Source organism: Mytilus trossulus, chromosome 5, assembly GCF_036588685.1.
Source record: "Mytilus trossulus isolate FHL-02 chromosome 5, PNRI_Mtr1.1.1.hap1, whole genome shotgun sequence".
Classification (NCBI taxonomy): domain Eukaryota; kingdom Metazoa; phylum Mollusca; class Bivalvia; order Mytilida; family Mytilidae; genus Mytilus; species Mytilus trossulus.
The window spans coordinates 62570378-62593603 of record NC_086377.1 but is presented as its reverse complement, the minus strand read 5'-3'; the positions used below and the strand labels follow the sequence as shown (position 1 = coordinate 62593603).

Below are 23226 nucleotides of genomic sequence, written 5' to 3'. Positions count from 1 at the left end.
TCTGACAAATACATTACCGGTTATAAAGTGAGAGTTGAGCACTCATAGTTTTGTTTACTTTATTATGCCAAGTTATTTATGTTTGTGTTCCAAGTCAAGATCATGCAGTACAGTGGCTGTCATTGGTTCATATAACAAATGTATAAGTAATAGTTGTATTCATATTTTTTTTTTTTATATTAGGCTGTGAGTTTTCTTGTTTGAGTTGTTTTACATTTTTAATGTTGAAGTCTTTTAAAGTCAACTATATCATGTATATATGGTATTCAAAAGTTTTTCTCATTGTATGGACTGGATTAGCTTACTACCACTTCATTTTATCTCTGGTGGATAGTTGACAATATCACATGACATATCATATTTTTTTTGCTGTCAACATGATCAAAGTTGTTTAGAAATAGATTCCATAACTACAACAAGAGATTAGTGTGTTTCGATATTTCTCCACCTAAGACAGTTAAATTCTATAGGAAGAGGCTTGTAGAGCTCTGTAAAAAAAAATTACTGTTGGAGAAATATGGTATTACATGAGTTATGGTGGTGAAATCTGTTTCTCTTATGATTTTTATCCTCCATTTCAGACATTTGCACTGAGGAGTGTACAGCTAATTCTAGTTAATGTCTATTTTTCTTAATCTTACTGGATTTCTGTTTGGTTGAAATTACCCAACAACTTTTTTAATCATCTTATCTGCTGAAAATAGTAACAACTCAAAGTAATCAGGGGTAAAACAATTTATTCATGACTGCTTTTTGATATGAGTTTTGCTCATTGTTGAAGGCTGTGTTGTGACTATTTGTTATTTTGACTCATTTGCACTTTTTTTTTTGCATTTATGAGATTACGTTAATAACAGAAGGTTAGTGCAAGGTTTTAAGGACATGCTGTCTTTTGCTTTTATCCTATCAGGAGATATTATTGAAGATATTCAATTTTTTTCTAGGTTACACCAAATAATGTTTACCCTTTCAACTTAATAAATGCTTACTTATGACAAATTCCATTGGTCTAACAGTAACTTCGCTGTCAGAATTTACTGGTTTCATAACAATCACCGTCTTGCTATGAAAAAGAAATATAACACATGTTTAAATTAAAATATACTGAGCCAAAAAAGTTAAGCAACACTTTTTTTTTCAATTTTTCTTTTGTTGTTTCTACATATATTTTTTTTTAAATATTATTGATATAATCCATAGTTTTACCTGTAATTTTTAACAGCCTTACTTATTTTCTGGATGATTGATTTCGCGCCATTTTAGCTTTCCACGTGTAGTTGATGTTTTACCTTCTGTACCTGTACTTATAAAACAAAATCAAAATTTTTTTTTCACTAACGTTCAGAAACAAGCCATTGGTAAGAAAAACACAAAAAAGTTTGAAAAAATTGCACAGGCCGTTAACCTGGCCTCGCCGAAAATGACCATCAGAAGGCTATTGGAATGGTTGATGCCAGAATGAGTGTTTCTGATGTTGTGCCAACTTGTGGCTTGATTAAATGTGCATAAATCAATAGTTTAGAGACTAACAAACAAATATCGACAAATTGCAACTGCACGGGATAGGTCGATATGTCGTAGACCAAGAAAAACTATCGTAAAGAGAGGAGTGCTACTTTCGCTTTACATCAACACGTGACAAGTTTTTTCTGGCCACAAGAGTAATGCATAGATTAAGGGCATCTGCTGGTGTGCCTGCCAATCATTTATTGATGCACTTAGGCCATTGCTGAGAAATTGATTTTGAATAACACTTTACTCATTTTCGCATTTTGACCCTCCCGTGCTCCATACAAGGAAAATCCTAATGGATGTGAGTGATAAAGATTCATGTTGCTTCTGACATGTCATAATTTCATTTTTTTATTATCAAAATCATATGTTGTTACAATTTTGTAATAAAATAAAATTTCATATTTTTGTTGCTAAACTTTTTTGGCTCAGTATATATTGAAACCACAATTCACCTTTAACGACTATGAATCAGAATGAGTACACCAAAATGATAGTAAATTTAGAAAAGAAAAAAATGTGTCCTTGCACATCGATATTTAGTCAATCAATTATAAAAAAAATCTTTTCTTTAGCTGTACTTTGAAAACTTGGATTCTCTTTTGAACTTGGTATTTTTTATTTTGGCTTTCACATTTTTGGTTCCAGCACTGATAAGTCTTAAATTGTAGATGAAACATGTATGTAGCCTTCAAAAATCAGAAGCCTGGGCCAAAATGCATAAATCTACTTTAATATGTTAAGATTTTTTTCGAAACAGACAGATTTTTCTATGAAGCATACGATAATTAAGTATTATGATTGGATAACTGAACTAATTCAAAAGAGGTTTTATGCATATATCAGCCCAGGTATCTCTGATGAGTTTTTTTTTTAAGCATATCATCATTATACATGTGTGACTTAAAGATTTCCTTTATAATCTTAATTGATCATCATGACCTTGCTGTTTTATTCATGCTGTTTCAAATAGTTGGTAAAGTTCATACTTACATAACATTTTCTTTAGGTTTAAATTTCCTCACACAATAATTTTCTACAGTGGGTTCAATCTTAGACATCTGTTTCCTTGGGCCATGTTTATGTTGAATCTGAAATGTTTAAATATAAGGGTTCAGTGACACTTAACTTGTTGTACAGCCTTAATTTGTATTAATTTTAATACAGATTAAGGTTTGTATAGTACATACTTCTTTACCCCAAAAAGGCAGATGGTTGACATGGTTGAGGGTTGCTTAAAATACACTCATCATGCTAATATAAACGGTTTTGTTCTTTTTTTGTTCATATTTTTTTTCTTTATTATTGTACATGTATTTAAGATGGGTTTTTATTTATTTTAAAACAATCAACACGTATGTTATGCTACCTTTCATGTCTTTCTACAAATTGAACATATAATCCCTTCTCTCTTTCGTTGGTGATTTTTCACAGTAAATGCTAACACTACAAATCACCTGCTACATGTATCACAAAAATTCTGTTTTTCCACTTTTGGTAAGCATGGTATTAAGGTTGTTGTCTCTTTGACACATTCCCCATTTCCAGTCTCCATTTTAGGCTTAAAAATGTCTTCCATGACTTCTGTGGCCTTAAAGATGACACAATTTGTATACAGATTTAGAAAAGACTTATAAAGTCTTCAGCCTTAAAAGCTTACAGGTTGAGAACCCATGGTTTTAAGAGTCAATTTTAGACATAACATGTGTCTGGCGCATATATAAAATTTCAATCCTGGCATCTATGAGTTTATTTTCATATATAATTGGGGTTTCCTTTGCATAAATCGGGTTTTTGTATGCTGCAATAGTCAACTGCATTGGGTTTTCACTTGCATTTAATGCATGAGCACGCAAATATGTAGCTTATCTGGAGCTCTGGGTTGAATATATCATAAGTTGGTCCCCTCCATAAAACATTCAGTATGCCTTTCGGAATAAACAGCAAATATTAACAAGAATTTCAATAACAGCTGGGAAATAGACTAAATATATCATCACTTACATTTTTTAGAACATCTGCATCAATAGAAAACCTGCGACGTACATCATCTTCTGGTGGTTTTTCCTCTAGTGGTGATTCTAGAGTCTTCCCTCTCCATTTCCCTTTAAAACAGTTATAATGTACTTGATGTATGTGTGAGATTCTAAATTAACAAGGTAACTCTAATACAACCGTCATTTGTGCGTTTAGGGGCGTCGTCACATCCCTTCCAATGTTGAGCGAGTGGTTGGAAACTATAATTCTATATTGTACGAATTATTCGGCAAATTGAATTCTCAAAATTGACAATCAACACTGTTGTCATTAGGGAAATGTCATTAAGTACCTACAGAACAACAACTATTTCTAGTTTATCCTGCACAAAGACGATCACTAAGACGCTTGATGAACGTAAAATAGTGCAGGGATACAGGCGACCCCCTCTATCTGGTAAATGACGTCATAAAGGCGTGCATAATTGAAGAGTTTTTGCCCGTGACGGAATAACTCGAAAGTGGTCTATTACCTTAGCTTTAGGTTGTAAATAAATTGCACTGTGTTTTACAAACAATATTTCAGCTAGTTATTTTCCCTTTTTTCTCACCATTTTAAAATTATTCTACATATGTACGTTTTTTGGGTGAAAAAGATTAAATTTGAAAAAAAATAAATTCTAATACATATTCTAACTTGAGGTCCTTCAAACGCTTTGAGTACACACCCGTGGTAAAATATGAATATATTGCATTGGCTGTTTCGATCGTACTCCCACGTCATATGTTTTTTTATGAATGAAGTACCCGACGTCATAGAATGATGACATTATGATTTAAGCATTTTACGGGAAAATACATGCTTCTGATACCGAAAATCATCACAACAAGGAAACGTCAACAAACAATGCTAAAATGTGGTATAAGCCCATTTTTTTATACATAGAAGACATATAAGTTAATTATCATTAAAATTCATCCAAATCTATCTGAATAAGTTTTGTGAATAGTTTGAGCATGTCATTTTTTCTGTTTGCTCCGTTCTTTTACGCCAATCTAAAAGTGCGTTAATTAATGAGAACGGCAAATAACGGCCTCCACCTAGAGCGCTTCGATTCCAAACAATTGCCGTATTTGTCCTCTTAGAATCGAAATAATTCATGGGGGCTTGAATATATCTAGATTTTACCACAGGTTGTCCCTTTATGCCGATATTTTACCCCTCACCATCGCTCAGGGTAAAATATTTGTCATAAAGGGCCAACCCGTGGTAAAATAACGATATATTCAAGTCCCCATGAATTATTTCTTAATTGAAATATTACTTTTCATTATTTTAAACCTTCATGACCTTTATACAATTATTTTTTTAAAGTTGAAAATTATTTTTTCTTCTATACCTTCTGTAACATATTTTATTATAGTCTAATTTCATTAGAAAAGTGAAATGCTGTGTTATGAAGTAAAACATTTTAAAATAAAATGTAGCAATGGATGTTTGAGGTTGAATTACAAGTATTATATAATTTAGAACATAAAACTGAGTTACAAAAATATATTAAAATCTATAAGTGAAATGAAATAATTAAAAACACATAAAATTACCTAACCAAGTGAACATGCATTGATGTTTTGGTAACTTTGATTTAAATTATAAGAAAAATGTACAATAAATGCTGAAATTCAGCTCCAAAAAGTTTATAAGCGTTATGACCTGAGATTTTATTCATCAATGCAGGTCATGACCTGCATTTTCATTGTCACAGGTTGACAGGTATGTGCTTACCCTACCTACCTTAATTTCAATTAGTGTGTAACCCTTTAATACATTTTTCATGCCATTTTGGATTGAGCACTGTTAAAGGCAGACTGAATCTTAAGTAGTAATCAGCTAAAAACTGTGTAACACACATTTTTTAGCTGGTTACTACACAGTGTAAACTAAAGAAAAATTGCCTACCTACCCAGATAGCAAAACTTTGTTGGGCCAACATTGGTGATTAGTAGGCACAGTTGGTAAACAGTTGGCGTTGGCAGGACAACAAGAGACCAACGTTGGTCCATCAACACTCAGCCAAGAGTTATTTTGACACTGTTGGGCCCTCGTTGGCCCAACAACTTGGCACCAATTGTCATTTTTGTATGGTTGGCCAAATGTTGGCCCAACATTTTCTTACCAACTGTTAATTAAGTAGTCAGTGGCGGATCCAGGAATTTTCATAAGTGGGGACCCACTGACTGACCTAAGAGGGGGCCCACTTCAGTCACGCTTCAGTGATTCCCTATATAAGCAACCAATTTTTTTCCCCTGCCCCCCCCTAAATCCGCCTCTGGTAGTTGGTCCAATGATATTCGACTTGTGTCGTCCATTGGTTCAGTGTAAGATCTTCTGACCGAACACACTGAACCAATTTTAATCAAACTTTTTTTGAATGCTCAATCTTTGGATATATTTCATGACAATATTGAAAATTCAAATATAAGCCCACAATATTTTCAAATCTGTGTAGTCATTTAAATATATTTATCTTCATGTTTGAATATTTTTTTGCGCAAACAAAAAATATTTAAAACCAGCCCAAAACAATAAATAAAATTTGAATATAGTTGCATTTGAAATTTAATTATTAATTTCATCTGATCATTTGACACGAGTGAATTATGTTTCTTTCCAATTGAAAGTTGATTGTATGTTATCTATATACAATACAGTATAGACCATAATATACTGTTTACTAATAATATGGAAATAATAAAACGTAGTTAAAGAGTTGGCAAACTGTAGTACGACCAACAATGGCCCAACATAATTTCAAAACTAGACTACGTTGGTAGACTGTTGGCAAACAGTTAACATTGTTGGCAGATTGTTAGCAAATAGTTAACTTTGTTGGCATAATACTGATGTTGGCCCAACAAAGACCCAACATGTTGGGCCAACGAAGGGCCGATGAGCAAAATGACAGTGGCCCAACATAGTTTTCCAACGTTGCCCCAACAATGTTGCCAACAGAATGCCAACGTGGGCCCAACACATGTTTGCTATCTGGGTACTTACATTATTATCCTATAAAAAAAAATCAGAACGTGACAGTTCTTGCACTCATGTCATTTGCATGTTACATTTTGTTTGGCCTAATGAATTAAAAATAAATAGACAATAGACAATAGACAATATTTTATTGGCACAAACGCATTTACAATAAATGGTAATGACCGAATGGATAAACAATTTGCTATACATGGTAGTAAAATACAAACAATTATATATATATGTGAATAAACGATTAAAGGTATAATGAAAATCTATTACAATAGATTACTTCTTGCATTAAAACAATTTGTTACGAAAGAGGAAGATAATTTTAGTGCCTTATAGGATGTATTATTAAGTATGAGATTTATTATATTTTTATCACACAATGTGGTTACACTTTTTCCTGTAATATTAAACATTTTTAATACAAAAGACTCTCTAATACTGGAGTAACCGCTACAGTGTAGCAACATGTGCTGTTCATTTTCAATTTCGCCACTTTTACAGATTTCACAAATTCTTTGATCTCTGGGCATTTTTAAATATCTTCCTCTTTCAATGGCAAGGTTATGAGCACTAACTCTTAATTTACATAATGATGATCGATCTGATCTATTTTTTAAAGCATCAACATAACCTGCCCGTTCATTAATTTTGTAGACACTCTGGAAAAATATTAATTTAGGAGATGCTGAAATATTTGCATGTTGTTCCTGAAAACCCTGATCAGTTAGTCTTTGTTTTATGAAACCAAACAGGGGTTTAATAGTAAGGTTATCATTTGACAAATAAGATAAACCTAAGTTTTGAATAATAATATTTAACTTTTTAACCCATGGGTTGCTTTTTTTTGTAGCATTATATATTTGGTGAACTAAACTTCCTTCTGAAGTGATTAAATGATCCCAGAATTTAATGCTAGATAACATTATCCTATTTTTCAATGGCAGTCTTGCAAGTTCGGAACGACATGCATCATTCGAGGCCTTACAGTGTACTCCTAAGATTTCTTTAATAAATTTTATATGCAACTTTTCGTAGGCATCACTGTCTTTAAATGTCGAAATAATCCCCCAAATATAATAAAATATAATACCCCAGGACCCACTTTCTACAATAAGAAGAAAAAGAAGTATCTATACTCATCTTTAACATGTTTAAAACATATTTTCTATATCATGTATATTATAATAGTATTTTTTTCTCTTACCAGCTGCTGATAAAATTTGTGAATTTGTTTCAGTAACCTCCTTTATTCCTGTTTTTTTGCCCGCTTTACTTCCTCTCCTTGCTTTCTTCATGATTGTCTAATCAAACTATTAACCACCAAACGTCAACCCTGGACTAATTCGGTAATTATGCAAATCTCCAATGCTGATTGTGACGTCACATTAGAAAGTTGATTATAACAACGTGAACGTCAACGAGAGAAAAAGTGTGTATAGTTTTACAACAGAAACATCAGCGGTTTGATATAAATCAAATTTTAAAAAGCATGTATGAATTAACTTACTTTCAACATTATTGTCTCTAACTCTGCATCTCCAGTCATTATCTCTTTTCTTTTAACTTTACTTTCACTTTCAATTTATCCCGCGAAATCAGCCTCCTTTCAGATTGAACTTCCGGTTTCACTTTCATTTTAGCACGAGCTGCGTTTCTGAGTATCAACAATCGTCGATGTCCAGAAGGTTTACAAAACGTTGACACACATAGATAACAATATATTATTTCTTTAGATAGTATTTATCAAAGGTACATTTTATACACAAAATTAGAACCTTTTAGACGTGATGTACCCCTGAATTTTGTTATTTTCAAATTTGAAACTTTGTTTGTCCCCCCTTTGGTTTTCAGTTTGGTAAACATTATCATTGTAAAACTGACAATGACTGTTTTTCAAAGTTTATTTCATTATTTTAGAAGCTAAGTCAGAATGAGTTCAACGTGACTTACAGCGAGATTTGATGTTAGCAGACGACGTTAATGGTCAAAGTTCAAGGAAGCTTAAACCTACAGGTTGTTGTGGTGATCATCTTTTAATTGATGCTTCAAAGGTTATAATTTTGTTCAACTATTATACTATTTAGATTCCCCAACCCATTCATCCTTACTATCCCTTTTAGTCTTGGGGGGGGGGATATGTTGGTTATAAAACTGAAAGGTATGCTGATTGTTAATTACTTAATAGACCTCTTTAGAGATAGATCCTTCACAAGAAAAAAAAACATTGATTATGCTACCCTTTCTGACAACATTTATCCATGCACAACTGTAAATTCAGATTCCATTTATTATTGTGATTTTGTCATTTAAAGTCATATGAAACGAGTGACCTGTGAAAAATAATATTATTTCAATTACAAACATCATATTATAAACTTAGTCTTCTGTGCACGATTTATCATTTTTTTTGCATTAATTTAATATAATCGTCATTTTTTAGTGGAAGAAGACGTCAAGTCTTCTGAAGACTTAAGGGGCTGACCATTGGCATTGAGTCTCTGTATGCCGCATTCATTTCGTGTATTACAATTTCAAAACAACTTAGATTCCTGACACCTGATTAGGCATCTGAATCATTTAATTTGTAAATTATGATTGTAAAACAATCACTATCCTAAATATGACCCTTTTATTTATGTAAATTATTAGATTTCATATCATCCACATGAACTTTATTTGTTTACTTGTAACAGGATGTTTTAACTGTAGATATTTGTATTACGCATGCGTGAATTTGGTATCGGGACAACTCGCCCTGTTTACAAGTTCGCCCTTGAAGTTACGAATTTGCAATCCTGCAGACAAGAAGATTTTGTTTTTATATAAATAAAAAGGATATATAAAGTGTTGTCTTTATTCATGGTTTTCCTTTGTCATGTGAATTAGATGTCCTTCGAAACATACATGTGAACCTCCCGTTTAGGAGAAAAAACTCCCGTGTATGAAATTTTTCAGACGCCATATTTGATCATTTCTTACTACTGTACGGGTTTAATTGACACCTGTGTTAAATTTTACCTGAACATCAAAGAAGATGTATAATTATATGGCTTCACTTGACAGCTTGGGTGTCAAACATACTGGTAATCAACGATGTTTACCTCCGGCTAACTGCCATTGTGTTATCAAAACGATGTGTATTGGGAATATTGAAATACTTTTTTGTTACTTCCCTTTGTTTTATCCTGTTTTCAGTTATTTTGCTTTTAAAAATGTAAATTGTAAAAAGACTATAAATGATTAATATTTTAATCAAATAATCATTAAAGGATGTTGATTAAATTAATTTAAATGATTTTGGACAAATAAAAAAAATAAAATTTATAAATTATTTTAGCAATCTAGACTTCCTTTCAAGGATTAAATTGAAGTTTATATTATAAATTTGTTTAAAATTATGTTAAATGCAACATACAATATGTGCAACTAGACTAAAAAAGGTCTAGTAGTTAGATTTATTCCTTTTAAAATCTTAAAATTTAAATTTGTAAATGTTAGTATTTATTAGATTTAATTGTGTAAGCTAAGAAATAGCAAGACATTTTACACTGTTTTTAAGTCTTTTTAAGCTTTCTACAAATATGACTTTCATAATGCTTAAAATCCATGCAGTACTAGTGTTAGTGTATGTTATTTTTTTAATTAATTTACGATGTTGCAAATATACATGTGGAGCTTATTTCTTTCTTATTTGTCTATACATTTACAAATGATAAGGAGATGGAGACATGAACAAAAATATATACAGATAAGATATATAAATATAATGATTCATTTGCAAGCAGTGAACAATCATTTGTCAAAAACAAAACAAAACAAAACAAGAAACAGATTCTTCTTATTATTTTATTTTATTCAAATAGAGAGGCAGTAAGGGAACTATAAACATTACAATTTGATGGAAATTTGAAGAAAAAACACAATTTCTACATCATTTGGTTACATTTACGACAAAATTTATGTCGATAAAAAAACATGATGTTTTGACCATTCAGTACTTAATAGATGCATAATTCTTGGGGAAAAGTTTCATCAAATAATATGAATATAAATGACTTTTTTTGTGCTCATTTTTTACAGTGGGTTGTGATGATCTTCCAGTTAGGTTACCCTCATTTGGAGTGTTTTTCCCAACCTGTTAAAGGTCCATCTTTGTGCATAATTCAAAATTGGAAATTTCAACAAGCATCATATATTCATAATCTGGAAAATAAACCCTGGTCTGCTAGCTTCATGTATATTTTTACTACCGATTTAATATATATATAACTAGAATCATGCAAACAGACTTAAGGAAAAGGCATGTAAGTTCATCATACAAATATGACACTTTTTCTAGACAATCCAGATCTTGCAAAATACGTCGCTAAAAATTGTAACCTTTAAAATTGTTGTTGTGCAGTAAAAACCCATATGGGAACTTTCAAAAGTTGGCAGGTATGTAACAAGTCTTACTATTTTTATGCTCCATTTATATGGGCAATATGTTTTCTAGTCTGTCCGTCCGTCCTGCTTCTGGTTATAAAGTTTATGGTCGAGGTAGTTTTTGGTGAAGTTGAAATCCAATCAACTTGAAACTTAGTACACATGTGTTCCTCTTGATATGATCTTCTTAATTACTGCCAAATTAAAGATTTTACCTAATTTTCATAGTCAACTGAACATAGAAAATGATTGTACGGATGGGAAATCCATGTACTTATGACCTTTTCTTGTTTGAAGAAAAAAAATACATTTTATCGATAATGGAACATGCAGCCTGGGTAAGTGGGGCTGCTTTTATGGTAATTCAAGTTACCTTTTATTCACCTTCTTCCACTTCAGAGCTATCAGCTCTTTGATTTTATTCAATCGGTATATTAAAATTAGTGTTGTGAAAATATGGCAGGTAATTAATGTTCGTGTTTTGAAGCCGAAGTTTAACAATTGTCACCTGTTTGTCAACAATCAACAAAAAACATTGATATTGAGCACGTGTTTAACATGTACAATCAGATAATCATAGTTTATTTTAAGGACATTCATGCATATTGTGATCGCAGGATTTTTACAAGATGGGTCACACTGAGGTCATTTTGCATATGGCAAATATGTCGGGGAATTTCTTCCTGGAAGGCAGCAATTAGAATAAAGTAAACTTCTTCTAAATATGAACAAATTAAAGAATTTTCTTCAGGAAAAGTATATATATATATATGTACATAAGTTTTATAATGAAACCTATCCATTGAGTTATAAAAATACATGCATATTTTTTTTTATGACTTTAAAACGAAAATGCGATGATAATTTCTGTGATATTGAGAACGCTCTTATTGATCGAATTCTTATTTAAAAAAATTAAAATGCGAGTTTAAATTTTTGTGATTATTAGCCTATCATATTTTTTCGCATTATTTAAAACATTGCAATTATGATTATTTCTGAATTTGCAATATTTCAGTTCATCAAGAGGATTCAGGTTCAACTCAAAATTACAAATTACCGAAATGATAGCAATGCTGATCATCAATCGTAACTTGAAGAATTTAACTTGCTGAATAATTCATACAACAACATGAACAATGAATATAACTTCATATTTTTTCCAACCACTCGCTCAATATCCATGATATCAGGTAAGGAAGTGGCACAAGAATGATGGAAATGCAACAAAATCATAAATGGTCTAGCTACTCTAATAACATCCAGTGTCATGAGTGTCAAATATTTTCAGTTTTCCTGAAAAGGACTTAATATTATATCACATGCTATTTGACATAAAATACAGAATGATAGTTGTATAACTATAAAATCAATTTATTTCTTTAATTCCTCAATCCAAATCTTGGGTCAAGTGTTCCAAATTTTAGAGGTCAATTCAGAATTTTTTAAATGCTGTAACAAACACAGCACATGGGGAAACATAGTAAGTCTGTTGTTTTCTGTTATCATCAGCTGGAGAATGTGTAAAATATTTGAAATAGGAGACAGTGTTTTTTTTAAATGTTAGTTCATTTACTGTAAATTCAGAAATTATTGCATGCATAACTTAAGGTGGTACCTAACACCTGAACTAAAATTTATTTGGCTCGTTTAAATTGCTTTAAATTTTGACAAAGTATTTAGTTTGACCCTTTGACAAAAATATAAAAATTTCAAAAAATTTGAACCAACAGTATAATCAGAAAAATTACACTGGTTATATAGCAGTTTGACAAAAACTTATTTTGATCATTGAGAAGTTTAATATTCCCTTAACAACACAACGTCATTAAAACGTTCTGCTGATTTTACAGAGTTATCTCCCTGTAGTGTTAGGTACCACCTTAATATCATTGTGATTTTGTCATTGTAGATGGAATTACCATTTGACCTCCAGATATCAATCCAGGATACAGATTTATGGTTTTCCATGCTAACTATAATGTTCAACCCTTTATTCTGGAATGTGGTAAGAAAAACTAGCACAACACTCAAGAAATACATGAATTTAATAACACTACAAAAATACAAGAAGTACATAAATGACAGAACACTCCAGAAAATACAAGAAATACATGAATTTAATAACACTACAAAAATACAAGAAGTACATAAATGATAGAACACTCCAGAAAATACAAGAAATACATGAATTTAATAACACTACAAAAATACAAGAAGTACATAAATGACAGAACACTCCAGAAAATACGAGAAATACATGAATTGAGATTTTGTCTGCAATTGCAGGAAAGGAAATGTTTATAAATTGTATTTGTTTCTAAACTTTTGAGAGAGTAAAAATTGTCAAAGTGTCAGAGAATCAAACATTTATGAGGCCCCTCATGGGGGGGTCCTAGTAATCACATAATCACCATTTTTTTGCCAATATAATCACATAATCATTAAATATTTGCTTATCTTTAGTAATCAAATAATCATAAACTAAAAATACAGTCCTAGGTAATCAAATAATCATGAAATATTTGGCTTAATAATCAAATAATCATTAAAAAAACGGCCAAGTAATCACATAATCAAAAACCCCATGAGGGCCCTCATTTATAAACCAGACACTTCACTTCAGTAATATATAAACATAAAACTTAATGTGACAGTGTAGATGGTAGTGTTTTTGTTTGTGCATTGATGTCTTTCATTTTTTTATGTTTATAATTATCAAAGGTACCAGGATTGTAATTTAGTAAGCCAGATGCACGTTTCGTCTACATAAGACTCATTTGTGATGCTCAAATCAAAATATTTATAAAGCCAAACAAGTACAAAGTTGAAGAGCATTGAGGATGTACTGTTTCCCATTTGCTCGTTTATTCTCTATTCTATATCATGTATAAGTGCCTCTTATCACTTTTTTGTTTTTGTTTGAATGATTGACTTGTTTTTCTCTTTTCCTTGGTTTTGGTCTGTTTTCAGTAAAATTTCTACATTGTACTGGCTCATAATACTACAAATTCAGAAATTACTGCATGCATTTAATAATGATATTTTGTCATTTTAGGCTATAATGTGATATTATTTTTTGCAATATTGAAAAAAATCCTGGTTAATACATATCAAATATTTCAAAATACGAGTTTAAACTGTTGCGATTATAATTCATTATTAAACACTGTTGCATTTTTTGCAAAAATGATAAAATTATCACAATATTTTCGGAATTTACAGTATTCTAATTTCTTTAAACCCTATCCTGATCTTTATACATGTAGCTTAGTCCAAATATCTGGCAAGTCTATTTTAAAAAAAAATTCTGGGACTCCTTCCTACATTTTTAATTTTTTTCTGGGACGCCTTCCTAGGAAGGAGTCCCAGAAAAAAAAATTAAATAGCCTTGCCAGACGTCATAATTATTTGAACTACATGTAGCTATGAATTTTGCAGGTTGCCAGATGGGAATACAGAAACCACACATTAACTAAAGTTTTTGGATCTCCACAAAGAGGATGTATATTTCTTGGATCTACAATTTTCTCACTGGGATTGTTCAGGGATTATAGGTATGTTCAATTTAATATAGAAATAATGAGAAGGGGAAGGATTGTCCATCACAGACATTTAAAAAGTTCCAATTGAATAAACTCCAAAGAGAACAATTATAGCTTCCGTTTAAATATTGTATTAATTCTATGGGAAAGTTCACTTTGCAAAAATTTGACTAGCCAGATAAACACTACTGTAAATTCAGAAATTATTGCGAGGTTTTTATTATTGCGAATTATGCGACTGAGTTGTTAACGCAATAATTAAAACTCGCATTTTGTAATATTTTAACTGAATTAAGCATGACTTTTCTCAAAATCGTAAAAATTTGAATCGCATTCAAGTGTAAAATGACAAAATCGCAATAATAAATGCACGCAATAATTTCTGAATTTACAGTATAACTGCTTCTCGGAAAACTTTTTTTTTTGCAGTAAATTGTTTTATAAGGGCCCTGCCAAATGTCATTGGCGGGTCACTCTATACTGATCAGTCTGTCCGTATATCCACCCTTAACAAATTGTGTTCAGTCTTTTTCAAAAGAACCATTATAATTTCATACGTTATACTTGACATGTATCTCAACCAACATCACTAAGTATGTCTTAATGTATGTACAACTTCCTATGGCAAGGGTCAAGATCAAAAACTTTGGTTTCAATTGTCAACCCCATGTCCTATGGAAAAGATTGTGTCTGCATATATCTTGAGAACTTTTATGATTTCAAAGTTTATGCTTGACATGTATATTATCCAACACCAGAGGATGTGTCATAATGTATGTACAACTTCTTTAGTCAGAGGTCAAGGTCATAAAGTTTGGTTCTAGTTGACACCCCATTTCCCATGGTAAAAATACATTTTGTTACAAAAGTTTTATTCACACCTCACTGATGTCTAGTTAAAGTCTGAAACTGTTATAAAAGAACTACCAGTGACAAAGCAAATAAAATACATATAACAAAAGACAACTACAACAATTGTGTACAATGGACAATGCATAATTTGTCTTTGGCTAAGAGAGCTATTTACCATTTGAATGGGAGAGTAAGGGACCAAGGGTTGTGTTGTCATATCTTTTTTAAAAGACCATCCAAATGGCAAGTTTGATTATCATATTATATTTAATCTTTCAGGTTTAATGTAGCACTTGATAGCCAACCTAAATGGCCTGTGTTGTATGAGAACTGGATTCTACTATTAGGATATGGGTGTATATTGTTTGGTTTGACTTTAGTTCTTACAAGCTATTGGGCATTAGGCTTCTATGGAACTTTTTTAGGTAAGATTAACAGAACATATCAACATGTCACATGCATATATTGAAAGGACGGTGGTTTTCTCTGGGCACTCCTGCTTCCTCCATCAATAAAAATTGTCGCTTTGAAATAGCCCAAAAGTGGCGCTTAAAAGTGGCATTAAAACACCAACAATTAATCTCTCGCATTTAAAATATGAAGATATGATATACTTGCCAATGAGGCAAATCTCCACCAGATACAAATTGAATGGATGCTAACAACTAAAGGTCACTCGCTTCAACAATAAGCAAAACTTGTACAGTATATGATTTGTCAATCTTTTCTCTATGAAGTAAGGAGGTGTGGTATGATTGCCAATGAGACAACTTTCCACCAAAGTTTAAATGAAGTGGATGTAAGCAATTATCATGATTATAGGCAACTATACAGCTTTCAACAATGAGAAATATCCATACTGTATAGTACTGTAGTAGGCTATAATAGGCCCCAACATGAAAAATGTGAAACAATTCAATAAAGAAAACTAATGGTCTTGTATACAATGAAATAATTTGCTAAAAACAAATATTACAGATTTGAACCAACAATAACCTCTGAACTTCAGGCTTCCAACTTGGGACAGGTACATAAATAATGTGGTTGGGTTAAACATGATTTTTTAATTTAGTCCACTAACTTAACTTAAATTTGCCTTCACCAAGTGTTATGAAACTAATTAGTAATACATCATGTACATAATGCTAATTACCACATTAAACTCATATTAAATACTTTTACCATTCTTGAGTTATGTCCCTTTATAACTTTATATGCAAGCTGGGGCATTATCTATGTCCCTATTATTTTGTATATATAGTTTAAAAAAAAATAAAAAAATGTGATTTTATTTTATAGGAGATTATTTTGGTATATTGATGGACAGAAGAGTGACAGAATTTCCATTTAATATATTTAACGATCCTATGTATGTAGGATCTGCATTTAGTTTTCTAGGAACCTCATTAATGTTAGTAAGAAATAATTAAGATATGATGTGAATAAATATACAATACAGTAAATTTAGAAATTATTGCATGCATTTATTAATTTTTTTTAATTTTTTTTAAAACCTCAAATTGTGAATTATTGAATGAAGACAAGTGACATGAAATTGGCATTGAACAAAATATCTATAGATGGTATACAAAGAAAAACTGGACTAGCTGCAATATAAAAGGGTAAACATGTTAGAGAGGCAGTATTATCCAACAAGAGAAAAAAAAATGTCTCAACACAATCCAATGTCAGTGATAAAATGTCTGTCACAAACTATTTTTTTGTGGATAAATTGTTTTGCAATCGACCCTTTGTAGCCCAGTTCACAGCAGTTGAATTTTGCATTTTTCAAAAGTATTTTTTTGTAGTTAAGGAATGATAAATGTTTTAGATATTTTCTACAATTATAATCAACTATTTTTTAACTCACAAAAGTATTGAAAAATAAAACACTTGTGAAAATTCGTTGGTTAACAGTATGTGTCAACCTGTCAAGTTGACACAGAGTTTTAGAACAATAATTAAGTCATTATAATGTGATGTTTTGTGATCAAAATTATCCTCAATTATACAATGTTCAAAAAGAAATAATCTTGATTTTGATAGTCCCTATGCTCATGCACAGTCACACACTCTTTGCAGAACTTTAATATCAGTTTATGTAATGATAGATTGATTGATTGGTTAATTTTATCCTACTCTGAGAACTCTTTGTAGCCTTTTTAAATTTGTAAGCTCACATGATCCAAATGGACTTGTGAGCTTGTGACAATACAAGAATATTTTTCATCACTCTAAATCAGTTGACAAAACTTAAAAAGATTTTAGTGAAGTTCTTCAAGAAATTTTTCTTAATTTTAAGATAGTTCAACAATTATTTTATAAAATTTCAATCCTGCTTTAATCTTAATATAGATTTGATATAGACTTATATGATATATATTCTTTATACTTACAGAAAAGCCAGTCAGACAGGGATATTTTTAACCATTTTTGTTGTCACTTGTTACAGAATTGCCACATATTTTGAAGGGTAAGAAATTATATTAGGTTAGAGCTATTCAAGAAAAAAATGTATGGGGGGTGGGGGATGGAAGGCAGTTTTTGTCAGCACTAGCCAACCAGACAATTGTAATTGAGAATTATAGTGCATTATAGTGTGAAAAGTTGCTCTGATACCCATCACCCATGTATTATTAATACAATGTGCCTTCCAACCCCCACCCACCCCCATACATTTTTTTCTGGAATAGCCCTTACCAAAATATAGAACCTAAAATTGAGGATGGAAATTTGGAATTTGTGTCAAAGAGGGAAATAGGGAATGTGTCAAAGAGACAAGAACCTAATCAATGAGTAAAAACTAGCTCAAGGCCACCAATGGAAGTTCAACACAGCAAGAACATCCAGCACCCTGAGACATGCTTTAGCTGGTCCCTAAACCAAAATGTGTAATTGAGTACTCTTAACTCCAAAACATAAATGAACTAAAATTTTGAATCATTCAAGGCAGGAAGTTTAGTATTATCATTTTATGGTCTGAACAAAAATTGAACCAGACAAAATTTACTCATAAAACTGAAATTCTAAAACATGAAAAATTGATTATCCATTCTGTCCAACAAAAATCTAAAAAAAAACAACGATATAAAAATTGTCTGTATGATTGCCAATGAGACAACTCTCTACAAGCGACTAAATGTCAGAAATAAACAACTATAAGTCGCTGTGTTGCCTTGAGTCTTGTATAAGTTGTGATTGTTAAGACTTGTCCTTCTTAGACTTAGTCTTAGTTTGCTTTAACGTCTGATGGCCTTTTCTTTTGGTTTTGCTGGGGAAATGGGACACCCCTATGCCCCAGCAAATCCTAAAAAAAGGTTGTCAGGCTTCAGAGCAATTTCATATGTTGAAATCTGCTACACATAAATGTACACATAATTTTTATATAATTTTGCACACCAGTTTTGCACTTCAGTTATAAAGATTCATCAGCAACACTTGAATAAAAAAGTTAAAAGGCCAAATACAGTGTGCAGTTAAAGAGCGCCAAGGGCCTTTAATTCTGAAATGATTTACCAAGAGGACTGGAGTACTTTAGAATAATAAAATGTTTGGTCTCTGTTTCATTTATGAAGAGCCATCATAGCTGAGTGGTAGTCAAACTACTGTATTATTGAAAAATTATAATAGCCTGTGAGGTTGTAGGTTTGAATCGGGCCTAATTCAGCACAGGTCTGTGTGTGCCCTTGACCCCAATCTTAATTGATAGGATTGTCATTTTGTTGCAAAAGGTCGATGGTTCTCCTCAGCCCTATGCCTTCCTCCACTAATAAAAAATGGATAAGAAATATCACAAGAGCTGAAAGTTGTGTTAATTAGGGAGCTACCATTTGATTTTTATGGGGGGGCTAGGATGAAATTTGAAAAAAATAGGCAGGACAGGAGTTTTGAGTAAAAAAAAAGGCAGGATGAGACACTTGCAAAAAAAAAAAGTCAGGATGACAATTTATGTAAAAAAAGTCAGGATAAACTAAAAAAAAAAAAGCAGGACCCGATAGAGTGAAAAATAAAAAGGCAGGACAGACATCACAACTAAAAAAAAATGCAGGACAAAATTTTTCATCCTAGCCCCCCCCCCCCCCCCCCCCCCCCCCCCATAAAAATCAAATGGTAGCTCCCTTACTCATCAATCAAATAATTATACATTTTTCATATATTTTATTTTTTTGTCTATTTCCAGGCCATTTACAGCCCACATCTACAGCCAGAAGAGGAAGACATAACAACAGCAATTGGTGGCCGTGTCTGCGACATAAGCTCATTTACATTGTCTCAGGTTTTAAATGAACATTTTAATATGATTGTTAATTATTTTTTATTTACAAATATACACCAATCAGGTGTATTGTTAATTTTAATAAATACAGAATGAACAATTCTTGAGATTTTTTTACTGTGAATTTAAATAGTTTTTTAAATAGAATTTAAAATAATCACTGTACATCAATTTTCAATATTGTAGTTCAGCCTGAAAATTAACATAGGTTGGGAATAACAATTTTTGGTACAATTTGAAATTGAAAATAATGCATAATTTAAAGGATAACAGGATTAATCAAAAATATTAAACAATAAAGCAGACATCACCTAAAAAGAATTAGATACATGTTTAAAAAAGAACAGCACATAATCCAGATAACCATACTTGGTTTAGGTGCATCAGTGGCGGATCCAGCTATTTGGAAAAGGGGGGGTTCCAACTATATGTCCCCATTCAAATCCATTGATCGTCCACAAAAAGGGGGGTTCCAACCCATGAAACCCTCCCCCTGGATCCGCCACTGTGCATGGTTTTCACTAGAAAATCACAATATATCCTCCTTGTCTCAAACTTGAGATCTATGTGATCTGTCAGTATTCTATTGGACTGTTATTTAACAATTGCTGCCAGAAATAGTATGACTGAGATCACAATATATCCTCATTGTCTCAAACTTGAGATCTATGTGATCTGTCAGTATTCTTTTGGACTGTTATTTAACAATCACTGCCTGAAATAGCATGTCTGGGTCTCAAATTCTTAACCCTGTTACCTATTCACCTAGGACAAAAGACCTGCTCATTCTAGCTTCTAAAGCTAATGTTATTGGTAATTACTGATGATTTTGTGGTGAATAACATGTATACCACACTATAATATAAATTATATAACTATATGGAGTTATTTTCCTTCAGAACGACAGGTCATTCTTTTTCAGAATCAACCCGGACGATACCATGTTTCAATGATATATGCTCCAAGGCATAAAGTAATGACCTGTGTGAGGTCATTATTTTCCTTGATAGACATGCAATCTATGATTTACTTCAAAGCTTTATTCGTCTAATAGTTTTTGTTGCCGATTTGGAAATTTATTTTTTAAAGTTCAATCGATGATAGGTGTAAATGAAACCGTCATTGAAGTCCCGCACTTTAATTTTAAAGACAAATAATGTGAAGTTTTGTTGATTTATCGCTACAATAAAGAAACATTATCATATATGTCAGATGAATTTTAATGTACACATTCATAAAATAAATCCAGATTTAACATACTCGTGTGTAAGATTTTGAAAATCTTATTGAGTCAAACTGAATAGGTTGATTGATTTTTGGTTGCTTTCTTAACGTCCAGTGGCAAATATTTCATGCATGTTCAGAACGATACACACTGAATAGGAAATCATACTGTGACCTACATGTATTTATATTCGTCTTCGTGTCAGTTCTTAACTTTTTTAAATGTATGTATACCTTTTACTCTATCAAATGATCAACTAATAAGATAATCTTATATTCTATTGAATAACATTTACGTAACTCATGAAAGGGTCGGGTGCCGGAGGTATATATTTATATCCTGATTATTTTTTAATAAAATGTATTGCTATTCAAAAGACAATATTTCTGAATTTTTCATTCGATTCAAGTCAAATTGTTAAAAAAATAACCACCTATCTGCGATAAAAATAACATTACATTACATAAGCTAAGTTGTACAATAAAGAACTTAAAATGTGTCTTGTATTTGTCATACACCGTTTTCGGTTAGTAACTATACATTTGTGTCTTACTTCATGCAGTTAAAGTAATATTTTTATTGTGTATGGATAATAATTATACCCCACGCAACGAGTTGTGGAGGGTATAATGTTTTTGACCCGTCCGTCCGTCTGCAGTCCGTCCGTCTGTCCGTCAGTCCTGTTTCTTGTCATCGCAACTCCTCTCCAACCACACAACAGAATTTCACGAAACCTTTTCAGATAGTAAGGACATACTATGTAGTTGTGCATATCGACAGGAAATTGCGATTCAATTTTTTTTCTAGGAGTTACGCCCCTTTGAACTTATTTACTATAATGTACTACTGCAACAGTTTGTCATCGCAACTCCTCTCAAACCACACAACAGAATTTCAGGAAACCTTTTTAGATAGTAAGGACATACTATGTAGTTGTGCATATCGACGGGAAATTGCGATTCAATTTTTTTCTAGGAGTTACGCCCCTTTGAACTTATTTACTTAAATGTACTACTGCAACAGTTTGTCATCGCAACTCCTCTCAAACCACACAACAGAATTTCACGAAACCTTTTCAGATAATAAGGACGTACTATGTAGTTGTGCATATCGACAAGAAATTGCGATTCAATTTTTTTTCTAGGAGTTACGACCCTTTGAACTTATTTACTTTAATGTACTACTGCAACAGTTTGTCATCGCAACTCCTCTCAAATCACACAACAGAATTTAACGAAACCTTTGCAGATAATAAGGACATACTATGCAGCTGTGCATATCGATGGGAAATTGCAATTCATTTTTTTTTTCTAGGAGTTACGCCCCTTTGAACTTATTTGCTTCAATGTACTTCTGCAACAGTTTGTCATCTCAACTCCTCTGAAACCACACAACAGAATTTCATGAAATTTTGTAGATAACAAGGACATACTATTAAGATGTGCATATTGGCAGGAAATTAATTTTTCTTATACAATTTTTTTTTCTTTCACTTATTTAATTTCTCCAATGACAATGTGGGGACGTGGGGTATGTGAGCGTGCTCACTAAGGTTCTTTAATTTTTTAAAAGGTTTATATCTAAAATTATTTAGTGAGTTTTATTTCACATTCTAAATGAGCCACAGGGCGTATTAAAACCTGAACGCATTAGAAAGGAATATCCCACTTTAGTGTTGTCGGTAAAATAGGATTCTAAATTTTAGAAATCTTTATAAAATGAATATTTTTTTTGACGGTATATAAGTCAGATAATGCATATTTTAAGGTTTTTCTTGTCATCGAACACACCTCAGGGTGTCAGGATTGTTCAAAGAAAGACCTCCCTCCGGTCGGTCTTTCATTTGATCAATCCTGACACCCCTCGGTGTGTTCTACAACAATAAAAACCTTAAAATATGCATTATCTATAACCTAATCACTGCAAATGGTTACAAATATTGATTTAATACACCTATGGTACAATTATAATCAACTTTCAACTGTGCACCTGCTTTACTTATCATAACTTGAAAGTATGTCATTTGGATGTTTTACACTTTACATTACAAATGAACCATGATAAGTCAAGTTCACATAAACCTTACCAGACAGACATGTATACCTTATAACCATACCATACACCAAAGACAGTTAACCTATTGATCAAAGCATCTGAGAAACAGACCTTGTTATATAAACTGAACATTGATCAATGCAACATAGAAATTGAGATCAAGGTCATATTAACCCTGCTAGACCATGTGCAATCATTCCATACACTTAAAATAGTGGATTTATTGCTTATACTATCAGACAGATTGAGAGAAACAAGAAAAATTTACATTGATTGATGAACCATGAAATGAGGTCAATGTCATATGAATTTGCCAA

At 31.8% G+C, this 23226-nt stretch overlaps 2 protein-coding genes across 5 annotated transcripts in view; one reads left to right on the top strand and one right to left on the bottom strand.

The window, feature by feature from the left end:
- Positions 1-7980, bottom strand: part of LOC134718168 (MYCBP-associated protein-like) — a 47990-nt gene extending 40010 nt beyond the window's left edge. Inside the window, exons 1-4 of the mRNA XM_063580657.1 lie at positions 7736-7980; positions 3517-3617; positions 2506-2603; positions 990-1063 (exon numbers count right to left, since the gene is read on the bottom strand). Coding sequence (XP_063436727.1) covers positions 990-1063; positions 2506-2603; positions 3517-3617; positions 7736-7826 — 364 coding nt within the window. The 5' untranslated portion in view covers positions 7827-7980. The remainder of the gene's footprint in view (positions 1-989; positions 1064-2505; positions 2604-3516; positions 3618-7735) is intronic.
- A 170-nt stretch (positions 7981-8150) lies between these two features.
- LOC134719026 (phosphatidylethanolamine N-methyltransferase-like) lies at positions 8151-19731 on the top strand. Of its 4 annotated transcripts, none has more exons than XM_063581942.1 (8): positions 8151-8216; positions 8449-8582; positions 12869-12964; positions 14398-14513; positions 15633-15778; positions 16653-16764; positions 17752-17826; positions 19534-19731. In XM_063581942.1, the coding sequence occupies exons 2-8, from the start codon at positions 8493-8495 to the stop codon at positions 19574-19576; spliced, it is 678 nt and encodes a 225-aa protein (XP_063438012.1). In that variant the 5' UTR covers positions 8151-8216; positions 8449-8492; the 3' UTR covers positions 19577-19731. The 4 variants fall into 4 exon arrangements, with proteins under 4 accessions (XP_063438012.1, XP_063438011.1, XP_063438014.1 ...); XM_063581941.1 differs by having other exon boundaries at positions 8154-8280; XM_063581944.1 differs by lacking the exon at positions 8449-8582 and having other exon boundaries at positions 8154-8280.
- Positions 19732-23226: the final 3495 nt, after the last annotated feature.